Source organism: Castanea sativa, chromosome 1, assembly GCF_040712315.1.
Source record: "Castanea sativa cultivar Marrone di Chiusa Pesio chromosome 1, ASM4071231v1".
In the NCBI taxonomy this organism is placed as follows: Eukaryota; Viridiplantae; Streptophyta; class Magnoliopsida; order Fagales; family Fagaceae; genus Castanea; species Castanea sativa.
This window is the reverse complement of record NC_134013.1, coordinates 53388319-53402692: the sequence shown is the minus strand read 5'-3', so window position 1 is coordinate 53402692 and position 14374 is coordinate 53388319. Positions and strand designations below refer to the sequence as shown.

At 34.1% G+C, this 14374-nt stretch overlaps 1 protein-coding gene and 1 pseudogene across 5 annotated transcripts in view; one reads left to right on the top strand and one right to left on the bottom strand.

The window, feature by feature from the left end:
• LOC142625137 (uncharacterized) overlaps positions 1-6551 on the bottom strand; it is a 34970-nt gene extending 28419 nt beyond the window's left edge. The window contains exons 1-3 of one of the 5 annotated variants that reach the window (XM_075798847.1): positions 6341-6551; positions 3940-4437; positions 2977-3608 (exon numbers count right to left, since the gene is read on the bottom strand). In XM_075798847.1, coding sequence (XP_075654962.1) covers positions 3964-4386 — 423 coding nt within the window. In that variant the 5' untranslated portion in view covers positions 4387-4437; positions 6341-6551 and the 3' untranslated portion in view covers positions 2977-3608; positions 3940-3963. Of the gene's footprint in view, positions 1-2976; positions 3609-3822; positions 4438-4609; positions 4635-6040; positions 6131-6340 lie in introns of those variants that run through there. The other 4 variants (XM_075798842.1, XR_012842376.1, XM_075798840.1 and 1 more) reach the window with 4 other exon arrangements.
• A 3130-nt stretch (positions 6552-9681) lies between these two features.
• LOC142629661 (glutamate receptor 2.3-like) lies at positions 9682-12426 on the top strand (annotated as a pseudogene).
• The last annotated feature ends 1948 nt before the right edge of the window (positions 12427-14374 follow it).

Genomic DNA, 14374 nt, shown 5'->3' with positions numbered 1-14374 from the left:
ACATGCATTTAAGAGCATGATGAAACCCTATTCTAGGCATGCAAAGAATGTTGAAAAGATTGAAATTGAAAGCGTGGTGAATATGTTTTTAATGTGGTAAATCATAATATAAGAGCATATGAGTATGTTATTTGAATTGAAAAATCCTAAAATAAGCAAAAGACTAAGAACAGCCTAGATCTAAAATACTAGCATTCTTAATAGAAAAACTAAGAACATGTGAAGAACTAGAAATAAAAGCATGCTTAAATCTAAGAACTTTGACACAATTAATAGAAAAAAGGTTTAGAAACCTTATTTGCATGCACCAACAGTTCTAAGCACTCCAAGCAAGAAAACTTCTCTAGAAGGGTATTCGTTAATAGGAAGTTGATATCGTTTATAGGATGTTGATAGCTTGAGACTAAGAGGACCAAACTACCCCTTCTCGTAAGTTAAGACCAAGATGACCAAAACACCAAAGGAACCTTCCAACTACTAATGAGAGAGAGAGAGAGAGAATAGCTAAAGTGAGAGAGAGAGAAAGGGCTCTAAAATATCTCATTTAAAAGTTTGGTAATTTGTCCTAAAGATACATTATGGAAGTTTATGAGTGTGTGTGTGCCTGTGTGTGGGGGGGGGGGGGGGGACATTCCCCTATTTCTTTTAGGCAAAAACCACATTTTCACCCGATTTTCCTACATTTTCACGCGATTCCCACTTTGGTTCTTAACTTTTATTTCCACCGCTTTTAGTCCCTATTCTGGAAAACACATCTTATTTTTGTCCCTGCCGTTACATCAAAGATGAAAAATGCACACGTGGCAAACGAACTGCACGCTTGAGCTGACATGGCCATTAAAATAATAATAAAAAATGCCACGTCGACATCTAAATTAAAAAAATTTATTAATTTTAACTAAATAAAAAAATTAAAAATAGAATTAAAAACAAAAAAATCACGTGAATTGAGATCTAAGTGTGTCTTGAACAAGAACACAAACCCATATACAAGATCACAAGCCCAGAAATTAAAAAAAAAAAAAAAAAATCAGAATCAAAATAAACCAAAACCAAAACTCTAGATCCTCAGATCTTCCTCCGCTCAAAAACTCAAACCCTATATCCTCAATCCTCAAATGGTTCTCATCTCTCACCGTCCACCAGCGCCAAGCTCACATCACCGCCGTCGATTCTAGGTTCGTCCAAGTCCTCGTCGACATGCTCGGCAAGGTCCGAACCCACGGCCATGGTTGCTTCATAGTCCTCCCTGATATTCCTTCCCGTGACGACCTCCCCAGCTTCTGCTTCAAGAAGTTGCGTGGCCTTCTCTCTGGCGTCGCCGAGTCGAACCGCTCCGAGAGACTCGTCTCTGAGCTGGGTTTTGATTTACTTGTTTTTTTTTTTTTTTTAATTTCAGGGTTTGTGATCTCTCTCTCTCTCTCAATTGAATCACCATGGCCATAATTCCCAACTCATCCGCCATTTACTACCACTGCCACCTTGCCACACTACCACTGCCAGTTGTCTTTGATTTTGGGTTTTGTGTTCTAATGAGTCATGGTGATGAGGGAAAGGATGGGTTTGCTGGGATTTTTATTGAGTTGGTTTGTTGTTTGGCTTGGGTTATCTGGCATATGGGGTTAATATTTGGTGAGGGGAAGGTGCTCATGAAGGATGGATTTTTGTTAAGTGGGTGTTCCAGCTGATGGGTTTGATTCAACAAGTTTGCTTTGATGGTTTGGTTGAGATTGATGAGATTACTGCAACTGATGATTCAAACCGAGTTGCTTTGATAATTCAATTTGCTTTGTTTCGATAATTTTTTATTCAAAATTAATTTTCTGGGGAAATTGATTTGTTGTTGGTGGATGGGTTTGATTCAACGAGTTTGCTTTGATGGTTTGGTTCAGTTTGATGGATTTTTTTATTTATTTAAAATTTCTGGGTTTGTGTTCTTATTATTCTTATTCGAGACACATTTAGATCTCAATTAATGTGATTTTTGGTTTTTAATTCTATTTTTAATTTTTTTTATTTAGTTAAAATTAATAATTAATTTTTTTAAATTTAGATGCTAATGTGGAATTTATTATTATTATTTTAATGGCCACGTCAGCTCAATAGTGCACTCCGTTTACCACGTGTGCATTTTCCACCTTTGATGTAACGGCAAGGACAAAAACGAAACGCGTTTTCCAGAATAAGGACTAAAAGCGGTGGCAATTAAAGTTAAGGACCAAAGTGAAAATCGCATGAAAATATGGAACGAAAATGTGATTTTCGCCTTTCTTTTATGGAATAGAAGATAAGCTTGTGCAGTCGTGTCCATGAAAACAAAGATAAGCAGTTAGGAACTTCTTACAAAACCTGATAGTTCATCAAATCCACGTATAGATGACATCTCAAAGGTTCTTACTTCTTAAGTTCTTTCTTCATGACATTCAAGTGAGCAAGCTGCCATATGGTGGTTATAGCACCTCTCGCTTCTTAGAAGTAAGATTTTAGGCAACCTATAGAAATGTGATAAATTTAACTATCAGCACGGTTTGTAGAGACGCTGTTGACAAAATTCGTAATAGTACACCTCCTATAATCAGTGCTTTCAAGCTTATTTTCCACTTTACAACCTTCAAGTTCACTTCTGACGCAATTGTATGGCAGACCATGAAGATTATAAAAGTGAGAGGGATGACGAAAGCCGATGGGAAGTGCAGAAGAATGGAGATAAGGGGGCATAAGGTCATTAGCGCACACTTCAAACATGATAAACTCCATCGTCATCATCATAAGATATCTCATCTGTATGTTAGCCATTTGTTTTCTCCAACCCTATACGTTTCCTAATTTGTATGATAAATACATAGTAACAACTTATCAAAAATAAACCCTCTGGCCTTTCATCACAATTAAATGGGTTCACCCCATTGAATAAAGTTATTTTAAATTTATATTGATTTAAGAGAAGGACTAGACTAAAACAAACGGGAATCTTAAAAATAATGAAGGCATTTGAGACCAATATAAGTGCATCCATACATACATCGACAATGCAAAACGAAAATGTCAAAGAAAGAAGATGTAGAAAAAATCCAATCAAACTAAGCTACATATCAAATCCCCTTTGAGCAGTCCTAAGTCCTAACTAACAAAAAAAGTGTCACAACTCACAAGGTAGTCAAAGTCCTGTGGCAGTCATATGAAAGCTTACATGGGAAGCTTTAATTCGACACAAGACCAGATTCAAATTACAAATTAGTAATAATTAAATCTCGTTAAAAATTCATAATTAAACAATCTGCTATCTATGGTGGCAATTTTGTGGGTTTGGTCTTGGCCGAGTATTGTCTGTGGCAACTGCGATGGCAATATTGTGGGTGTGAGCTTCATCATGGGATCGTTAGCGCGAGAAATAGTTAACAACAGTGGTGGTGGTGGTGGTGGCAGAGGAAATGGGGTGGTTGATGTCATCGGAGTGAGAAGGTTACCATTGGAAAGAGGTGTGAGAAGCTCTGTCAATGAATCAGCTGACTTGGAGTTGAGTTGGATTCTTTTTTGATGTGGTGAATTTTGTTAGTCCAATTAAGCCACACTGCAGGAATTGTATATATTGTATGTGATATAGCTCCCTGAAAAGATTTAAGGAGTTACCATCAAAAGGGTCTTTAAAGTCTCAAATCTCCGAAAATTATATCTTGCACCCGGCATATATGCCGGGTGCAGGATATACCACCTCCTCAAATCTCAATATTGAAACCTGCTATCAACACCATTAATAAAACAAATTTGCAAAATAGCAGCCCTACCACCCCTAGCATAAGAGGTGCAGTATAAACCATGAAGAGTCCAAAAACACAAATCCCCAATTATTATCTCCATAAGCATTCTGAAACTAACATATGTCATCAACTTCCCATTTATTCTCATTGTTGATATTGGTAGATTGTGTTTGTAATTTACCTGACTTAAATACAGTTTGGCCCTTCAGTTGGCAGAATTTTGCCCCTTTGAAAGTGAAGCTATGCCAGCCTTAGCATGTGAGCTTTCCCAATTTATCCCATCAAAATTCTTAATCTCAACATGGGTTAGTGTTCCAGGATCAACACACCTGAATGTAATTGCAACTCCATCTGGGTTTGAACGTGGATAATAAAATGAAGTAATGCCACAAACTTTACAAAATGTGTGTTTTGCTGTATGAGTGCCAAAGGTGTAGGTCGTAAGGAACTGTTCGGAATCTCCCAGAAGCTCAAACCTTTCAGCAGGGACAATGAAGTGGGTGTTAGCCCTCATGAAACAGTCAGAACAGTTGCAATCCCAAGCTACAATGCTAGTGGGAGCTTGGACACGCCATCTGACTTTCCTGCAGTGGCACCCGCCATTATGCACTACTGTCTCAGAATCCATTCCCAATGATTCTAGTTTTTCAGGTGTTACAGAAAGATGACTGTTTAGTACCTGTCAATAAGGAACGCAATTTAATTTCAGATTTCTTGAAAATGGAATCAGTTTATGTTCAGAAATATTGCATAGTGCAGAATTTCTGATAGGATTGGTTTTGATGTCCTATTGACGATTTTTTTTAACATTAGAAATAGAATAGTAAGCATAGTGTCTTAATATTCATTACATGGATTGATAGAGTCTGTAATGGTTCAATAAGCAGATTTGGAAGAGTTATAATTGCCTAGGCTGAAAATTTTGAGAAAGCAGAAAAGGAGAAAATTAGAGAAAAAGTTGAGTAGAACATATATCACACTAAGTATTTCATAATATTTCAGATGCTGATATCATTAATAATAGAAAATTAATTAAAAGGGCATAGCATTGTCCTATGAATAATTGCTACATTGTGTTTGCTTCAATGTTACCTAATATGGAAGCTAGAAGTCCATAATAAAAAATGCGGGCATCAATAGAAATTAAGCATCATTATGATTGATGGTATGCAGCAATTTGGATTTCCTTTGACTGAAAGTAAAATTTTTCCAATTCTAAAGGATTTACCTTTTGTATAACTGCCAACATTATAAAGATGGATTTCAAACTTCAAGGGCTTTATAGATCTTAAGGGAGCCAAATGGTGCATTTCAATTGGCAAATACATTTCCAATATGACATTTGCTTCACGATACCCTTCAACATGAGCATTCCATTGGGCAAATGCTTATGAATGTCTAAATTCCCACAAAACCACTACATTCTCATGGCTTGAGAAAGTTCACTTTTTGGTAAAATGACTACAATCCCAAAATTTTATTTACATTTTTAAGATGTTGCTATTGGTGTTCTGAAGCAAATTATAATATCTGCAGTTTTATATTGACTACATGGGGAGCAAATTTATAGGCGTATTACATAAGACCATCCTGTACATCTTAACTGGTATTAATATAAAATATAAATTTGCATTGTTTTAATTTTCTATATATGAAATCAGAAGACATTTATAACTTGGTATTTATTGATTATAGAGGGTTTTAAAAGGTTTATAATTATGTGGAACTTTCTACTCTATTTTGCGTCTACCTAACCCGAAACTTTCTAAAAAGTAAAAACTACCATGTTTATTCAGCACTAATTTGTGAAAGTTACTAGTTAAACCAGGTGATGTTGTACAGGTGTAGCTCTGTGAATGAAAATAACCAGCAGTTTCTACAACTCAATAAGATTCCATACTCTGCAACTTGTAAAGCCAGAACCCTCAGATCCTTCTATAAGTAGTAGAACAATAAAAATCTAACCCATGTTGCAGCCATTTTCACTTGATTCAACCACAAGTCATTAAATTGAGAAGCTAAATAAGTTTTGATAGTTCGTTAATTGGGGGATTTGAACTCTGGATAATAGTTGAGCTATAAGGCTTTTAGCAAATTGAGACCCTAAATAAGTGAAGATGCCAAATTGTTCAGGAAACAAATTGATAGAATCCAGATACTAAACATGGACTCGGATCAAAACACAACATGGGTTATTTTTCCAGAAACATAGATTTAACATTTGTGACAACTTCCCAATTTTTGATGATGCAAATAAGCATGCTTCTAAAGCAGATTCATACCTGTTAGTCCACAGTGACTCAGTGACAGATACAAATAATTGGTGACCTTATCAACTCAAGAATTCAGGCAAAGATCCAGTTAATATTCCCCTAATTTTAAATATAAAAAGACGAACTTTGAATTAATATAAGCTCATCAATCCAACAAATTAAAAATCTTCCTAGGTAGATTATCTAGCATATGCTATTTAACAAAGTTCTTTACATTGACTAACATCAATCTCAAATTCACAGCACAAAATGTTTAGACTTAAGATGAAAAGATAAAGGGTCCCTCAGAAAAGATAAGAAAAGACTTACCTGACAGGAAGTCTCACTCAAATCCAATAAAAACAAAAACCCAGCACTCTCAGGAGTCAGATCAGACCACGCTTATGGTTATGGATTAAAATTTAAACCACAAATGGGCAGTAGCTATTTGACGATGGCTAAAAAGGTCAACGACAGTATAAAATTACAAAACGGGCCAGCCATTTTGCCCGAGTAGGTGACTGTTGAGTGGTCACCTTTTTTTTTTTTTTTTTGGCTGAATGAGGGTCACTTATTTATTTATGAATTCTTGGGTATTTTGATAATAATTAAGGGCTTGTTTGGTAGTTACAACATCTTTTTTTTTTTCTTTTTTCTTTTTTCAAAAGCAAAAATAGTGGGTTTATATCTATTGTTTAGTTGATATTTTCTAAATACAAATTTCAGAAATCTATTTTAGAATTTTATTATTGAAAATAGTTAAGGGGTGTTTTCAAGATAAAAAAAAAATTGTTTTTAATAACATTGTTGTAAATAAATTGAAAACAATAGACTTTAGAGATTTGCATATGCTATTTTCAAGAAGAGAGAGCACAAATAGGTGTGGAGTGTGGTGTACCATTGGTGTCTTTTATATTTATTTTTTACTTTTTATTAGGATTGTAAATGAATCAAGCCGATTATGAACAACTTGGGCTCGGCTCGATAAAAACTTGTTCATGTTTGTTTGTTTATAAATAAACCAAACTTGAGCCTTAATTTTACACTCGTTTGATGAACAGGCCAAGCCCAAGAAAAAAAATTTGTTCACGAACAAGCTCGTGAGCTATTAGACTTGATACACAACAATTCAAGCATATGCTCATTACACATATTTTAATAATGACATGACCAACATAAGACCATTACCTATATTATCTTAATTTTTTCTTTCCCTTTAAACTGATCAAGAACCACTTTAGACTATAGTTACATTTAAAAATAAATAAAAAATTAAGTAGGCCACATATGATCCTTCTCTATCAATTATCTAAAGTAAAGTTATGAAACATTTTTGTATTTTCTCATTCATAATAGTTACAAACAGGCATTTTTCTAGCCCTTCACCATCTAACATGAATGTAAAAATTGTATTTTGAATAATTGCTGAAGCTGTAGACAAGAAATGATGAATTAATGAATTTAATTATGTAAATTATTAATCTGAATAATGGCTAATCATAAGTAAGACTAGATACATGATAAAATGAATATACTATTTTCTTTTTCTTTTTTCTTAATTTTAGAGATTTAAGCATTTAATAACGTAATTTTTTTAGATTTCAAGCTCAAAAACTTGATCTGAGCTCGAGTTTGAGCTTGATATTACATTTGAGCTTGACTTGACTAATTAATCAAGCCAAGCCAAGCCAAGCCAAGCCAAACTCAAGTTTTTTGGCTTTTCCACGAGCTCAAGCTCAAACACTTTTTTAGGCTTGTCATAAACTCAAGCCAAGCTCAAGCATTTGATTTTTCTTGACGAGTCAAGCTTGAACATGCACTACCCGATAAAGTTAGGCTTGTTTACAGCCCTACTTTTTATATGTATCTACCACCTAATTTTTGTCAAAAAAAAAAAAAAAATTCTTTAAAACATAAAATAGTCTTTTTTTTTTTTTTGAGAATCACATAAAATAGTCTTCCATAATGACTTGTAAGTTTTGGAATTTGTATACTAGGGTTCCAGAGTGATATCTAAACATATTCTAGAGCTATCATTTAGATTACAATGAGTCAATGACACAGACTCTAGGAGAACACAATGCTCATTGGGGAAGCTACTAGGACATCTGTGAGGCTAGGATTCTATATTAAGCTGCATCTCCGAAGCATATTGGAGATCACGTGTTCCTGTGAAGTCATCTACACCAAGACCAGCTGCAATCAATCTTTGTTTTGCTTGCAATCTCCAATACTTGCAAACAATACTCAGGATATAAACAAAATATTAAAAGAAAAAAAAAATTTTCCTAAAAGTTTACCCAATTTCAAAATAGAAATTTCTAAAAGTTTACCAAGTCTCCTCTACAAATAGGAAAGTTTTGTTCTAGTTCATATTTGCCTTTGACAACCAAAATTTTTATTGTAAAGCTTCAATTTGCCTTTGCCGCATCAAGAGTTTGGGGTGCATGGAAAATCACAAAACCAGATTAATCAATGACAACATATAACTAAAGAGAGGTACTACGTCCACAACATTTTTACAACAATTTTACAACAAATCATAAATGGTTAGTTGTTATAGGTTCAAATTTGAATCTAACACTAAGATTACTTTTTTGTCCCAACAATAACAACCAGTAACAACTTGCCACTTAGGATTTGTTGTAAAAATGTTGTGGACATATCATTTCTCTATAACTAAATTGTTCTTTTACGGACACAATAAAGTTTCGTAATATTTTCACAACAACCTACCTAAATGTCAATCTATTCTAGGTTTAAATAAAGTAAAATAAATTATATTAAGCCCTATCACAACTCAAAACAGTACATAAGTATTGTGTTGTGAGAATTTTTTATTTTATTTTATTTATATCCTTACAAATTCTCATAACTAAATAGTAAATAGTTGTGTGTGTATTTTTTTTAACCAACTAATTGTTCTAAGTTTTTAAATTTTTCATTAAAAAACACTTATCTAAAATGAGATTAATTAGAAACATTTCCTCATAAAAACCTAACTCTTTTAATTATATTCCCTTGAAAGTTGAAAACCAAAACTTTAAATTTTAGTGTTTTTTCCACATGCATATTCCCACCAAAGATTAGTTTCATTTTTTTTTTTTTTTTATGAACTGAAAGCTAATTAAAATTATTTCTGATATGATTCTAGACAAATTAGATAAAATACAACCATTACAATTTTAAACTAGTTTTAATTTTTTTTTACATCAAAACTGAAGCTGTTTTGCTAAACACCTACCATTTCGTGAGTACAAATTCTCAACCAGTTTTGTTATTCTCTCTCTCTCTCTCTCTCTCTCTCTCTCTCTCTCTCTCTTATTATTTATTAATTTTCCTTTTTGTGTTTTACTTGTATTCTTCCTCCTGTGGAGGGCATGGAAATTCCTGATCCCCATTGTAGCAGAAGCATTTCTATTAATAATAATTTAAAAATTGGTTGCTTTTAATAGTAATTGATCTGTTGGAGTGTATGTCTTCTACAAGTATACGGTTGCTGTTCTTCGTGCTTCCAATTCCTGCAATATATTATAAACAGCATAGTTCCTTTGACGTTAAGACCAAGAACCTCAAATCTTCTAAGAGATTCAAACATACCCAAGATCATGATCTCCAGTAGAGTTGCTTTTTCTCTATCCTTCTTATTTATTTCTCTTGTTTTCGTGGCCATGGCACGAAACGTAGTAATCCTAATAAATGTGGGTGTCCTTCTTGATAATGATACATGGGTCAGGAAAATGGGGTTGAGTTGCATCAACATGGCCCTCTCAGAGTTCTATGCTTATAAAGATTACTTCTAGGCTAGGTTGGTCCTTCAAACTAGGGACTCCACCAGCGGTGTTGTTGAAGCAGCTGCTGCATGTTCTCTCTCTCTCTCTCTCCTGGAGCTGTACTAACAAGATGATCATACTAAAAGTGATAACTTTTTCTTATATTTTAAATCATTCTCTTCTGGAGCTAGAAGCCCAAACTGATTTGCGGTTAGGAGGATTTCTATCTCTAAACTGATTTGCGGTTAGGAGGATTAAGATCTTCTAGAGTTTGAGTCAATTGTTTCTCAAAGAAAAAAGAAAAGAAAAGAAAAGAAAAGAGTTTTAAGTTAATTAAGCTTGGGTTTTGGGCTGGGGTGTAATGGGTTTTTTAACAGTTTGATAGGATTAGATGCTTGAGTTAGTTGATGTGGGTTATTTGAAATGGACATTTAGGTGAAAAGGATTTGTGTACCAAAGCTTATTTTTAAATTATTTATATATTTTTTTTCCTTTGGATGGGAATGTAGATACACACTTAAGGGACTTCGCATATTCCTATAAAAATGAGATTGAGTGAGAATGATTCCCACCCGCATGTGAATTTCCTTGTGTGATTTATAAACAAACATGAAATGTTAGAAATTATTTCAACATTTCAAGGAATTCACATGCATGGTACAAACTTATCAAAAGAGAAATCAATTAAATATGTATATTAATCAAAGATAGCAGTTTACTGTAACAAGATGATAAAAATTTAGACTTTTGATATTTTTGATGTAATGAGGTTTTGGTAGTTTCCTGTAGCTAGATATTAAAAATTTTAACTTTTGGCACTTTTGATGTAATGAGGTTTTTAAGTGTTTTGAATGCTCTAAGTAACGGCCAGGTAAACCTGATATATGGAATCTTGAAAATAAGAAGAAGAATCAAGGAGCAGGTCAACCATATATATTATTGAACCCAGATCTATGTTTTGCTTTTTTTTCTTTTCAAATTGTAACTCAAAACCTCACACAACTATACCCAAAACCAATAAGCTTTTGAACATGAAATATAGGATTGTAAAACTGATGCACTTGTAGTCCAACGGCATGTCAGGCCCATGAATGGCGATACCAATGGCGATTTGATTGAGAGATCCTCTCTCTCAAATGAACCCTAGTTGCTCTCTCACTCCTCTCAATTGGTTGAAAAGTTGAAAACAGTAGACTAAATGGTTTTTAAGTGTCCATGTGTGTCGCTAGTCAATTTAATGGTAGACAAACAAAAGTATAATGTAATTTGGCATATGTGAAATTAAAGAAGTAAATTGATTAAAGTAAAAGTTCGAATGATATAATGACCATTACCCCAAAGTTCGAGAGTATCATGGAATTTTTCTCATATATAAAATTTCAACCTTTGCACATACACACACAAAGACTTAAATTTTAGTTGTTTGTTAAGAACCCAATAGAAAATTTTGCATGAAGTGGATTAGATGTTTACCAAATTTGGTAAATTATTAAGTACTCTTGGAATAAGATGACATCGTGTTCTTTTTTCCCATATTCTTAGTAGATCTTATCATGAATTTAATTAATAGAGTTTATCATAAATGTAAGAGAAGAGTTCATTATGTCACTGTATTATAAGAGTACTTAATAATTACTTTACAAAATTTAAGCTCCTAACCATTTTGAGTTTTGTCATTGTCCCTACGCAGCTCAGGACCTGATAAAAAATGTACATGTACAAGCCATTATAGAGCCAGAAAATTCAATGCAGGCAAACTTCGTGATTGATCTAGAAGCCAGAGCTCAAGTACCGATTATTTCATTTTTAGCTACAAGCCCTTCTCTCACTTCCTCTCGGAGACCTTACTTTTTTCGTATTGCTCAAAGTGACTCATCTCAAGTGAAAGCCATTAGTGCAATTGTCCAAGCCTTTGCATGGAGAGAAGTAGTGCCGATCTACATAGACAATGAGTACGAGGAGGAATAATACCCTTCTCGATTGGTGCAATGGAAGACATTGATAGTTGATACCCGTGTCCCCTACCATAGTGTCATTCGGGAATTGGCCTCAAATGATGAAATTGGTGAAGAGCTTCACAATTGATGACAATGAGAACAAGGGTCTTCATTGTCGACATGTCAGCTGAACTTGGTTCCCAGCTTTTCACCAAGGCAAAAGAGATTGGAATGATGAGCAAAGGCTATGTTTGGATCATGACTGATGGGATAACTAATTTCCTGAGTTCGGTAGATCCTTCAGTTCTTGAATCTATGGAAGGGGTATTAGGTGTAAAGACCTATGTTCCAAAGACAGAAGAGCTTGAGAAATTTATTCGAGACTATCAAACTATTGAGAATGCTGATTTAACTGTTTTTTTACTATGGGCTTATGACACTGCTTGGGCTCTAGCCATTGCAGTTGAGATGATTGGGACAACAATCTTTGGATTTGACAATTCAGATACTCGCAACAACTCAGCCTGTCTTGAAAATTTTGGGATGCCACAAACTGGACCAAAACTTCGTGAAGCATTATCAATTATTAATTTTAGAGGCCTTTCTGGAGAGTTTAATCTCGTTTAATGGGCAATTACAGTCATCGACGTTTGAAATAATTAATGTGAATGATAATATTTTCGACTTAACAAAATGGACTCAATAGGAAACTGTAAAGTTGTGATTTACAGCTATGTTTTTTGTTGGCTTTATTCTATGACAAAAAGCGTTGTAATTGCTTTTATTTTGTTCTTTGTATTTTGTGGGTTTTTATTATATTGGGTTTAGTATTAAGTTGGTGAAGAATTGAGCATGTATTGGATAAACAAGTAAATTTTGCGAGTGTCTCGTTAGAAACTTACCCATGAAAGAGTCATGTGAGAAACATATGGCTGGAAGCTGAAGAGTCGTGCTAGACTGTCAGTTCTGCGAGTGTCTTGCGAGAAGGGCTAATTCGCGAGATACTCGCGAAACTCTTTGCTTGGAGGATTTTAAGTATGACTTTCTTACCCTTCACCCATACTATATATACCCTCATTACCCACAAAAGTATGAGAGACCATTTAAAGAGAAAAACCATAGATAGGTTTTCTATAACATACATACCCATCTTTTATAGAGAGAGCTACTCATCCTTAGAAAAAAATCTCCTATTGTCATACATTGAGAGGAGATTTGTACCCAAACACAATCCACACCTATTCAGAGTGTAGAGAGTATTTTGGAGCATGAGAAGTTTTGAGGATTTGCCAAAAGAAGCCGGTGAGGCTTAGCGAATGCAATCGGGCATATTGCGGGATCCGGAAAACTAGAGAAGACATGACTCCGAGAATTCTGTTGGTAGCAGGAGCTTGGAGCGTTCAAGTACATTGGGTAAACTAGGCTTGGAGGATCTTTTGTTATTCGTGTACTCCAACTTTATTCTCTAGTGGATCGATTATAGTTTGGAGAGCGACGGAGAGGTTTTTTGCCGAGTTCTTCGGTTTCTTCTTCAATAGCACGTCTCGGTGTTATCTTGTGTTTGCATCTCTCTTCCCTTACTCTTGTACTTTACTCTTATTGTATGTTAGTCATGTTTATGCACTAGAGTAGTTTCGGTGATTGCGCTTCACTTACTCTTATTCTGCACTTAGATAAGTTAGAGTAAAAGCAATCTAGCCGTAATTTTTATTAGGAGTCTAAACAAGCTCTTGTGTATTCACACAAATCCGAGTTATTAATTGGTATCAGAGCCAAGGTCATGGGTTCGAGTCACGAGAGTGTCATTGTGAGGGAGGGATTGTTGGGGAGACCACAATTTGACTCCCTAGAACCACTCTAAAAACAGGCCTGTGTGGCATGATGTTGAATACCATAAAGATTTGAGTATGTCTTCCTCATCACCAATTAGTTTTGAAGTGGAATGGTACAACTCACGGTCCGACAATAAACATAGAAGTGCCTAATTTTTTTTTTGGTTGATGAATATAGAAGTGCTCAAATTATTCACTGAATTGAATATAAATTTTAACTAGCTTATAACTTGCATATCTCAAAAAAAAAAAAAACATGCATATGAATATGCAAGGACACAATAAAAAATAACCACATATATCCATTGTATGTTGAATAATCATGTAAATTATAAATTCATCCATAAAAAAAACTAAGATTTCCATCATATGATGTAATTTGCATGTCATACATCGTTAAGTTTATATTAACGAAATAAATATATTTAAGTTTTAACCCAATGTGTCTGAAAAGTTCAATAAATGTTTAATTAGCAACTAAATACCAAAATATTTATCAAAACATATGGAAAATATTTTCCAAGTTCTAAATTCCAAGTTTGAAATTCAAAATAATTTAGCAAATGGAAACTAGCTAACTACAATATGAAATCCAAAAGCAAGATGACTATTAAGATGAAGTGAACATTTAATTATTCTCATTCTAAGGTTCTTATAACCACCGTCCTAAAGTTCTAATCATCATCATCCATTTCATCATTTATGTAGACATTATATATTTGTATACTATAGCTATAAAAGACATCAAGATACAATTTCACACTCAACTATTCAAGTTATACCACTCAACAACAATTAAAGAGCATGCTCAAAAAAATCAAT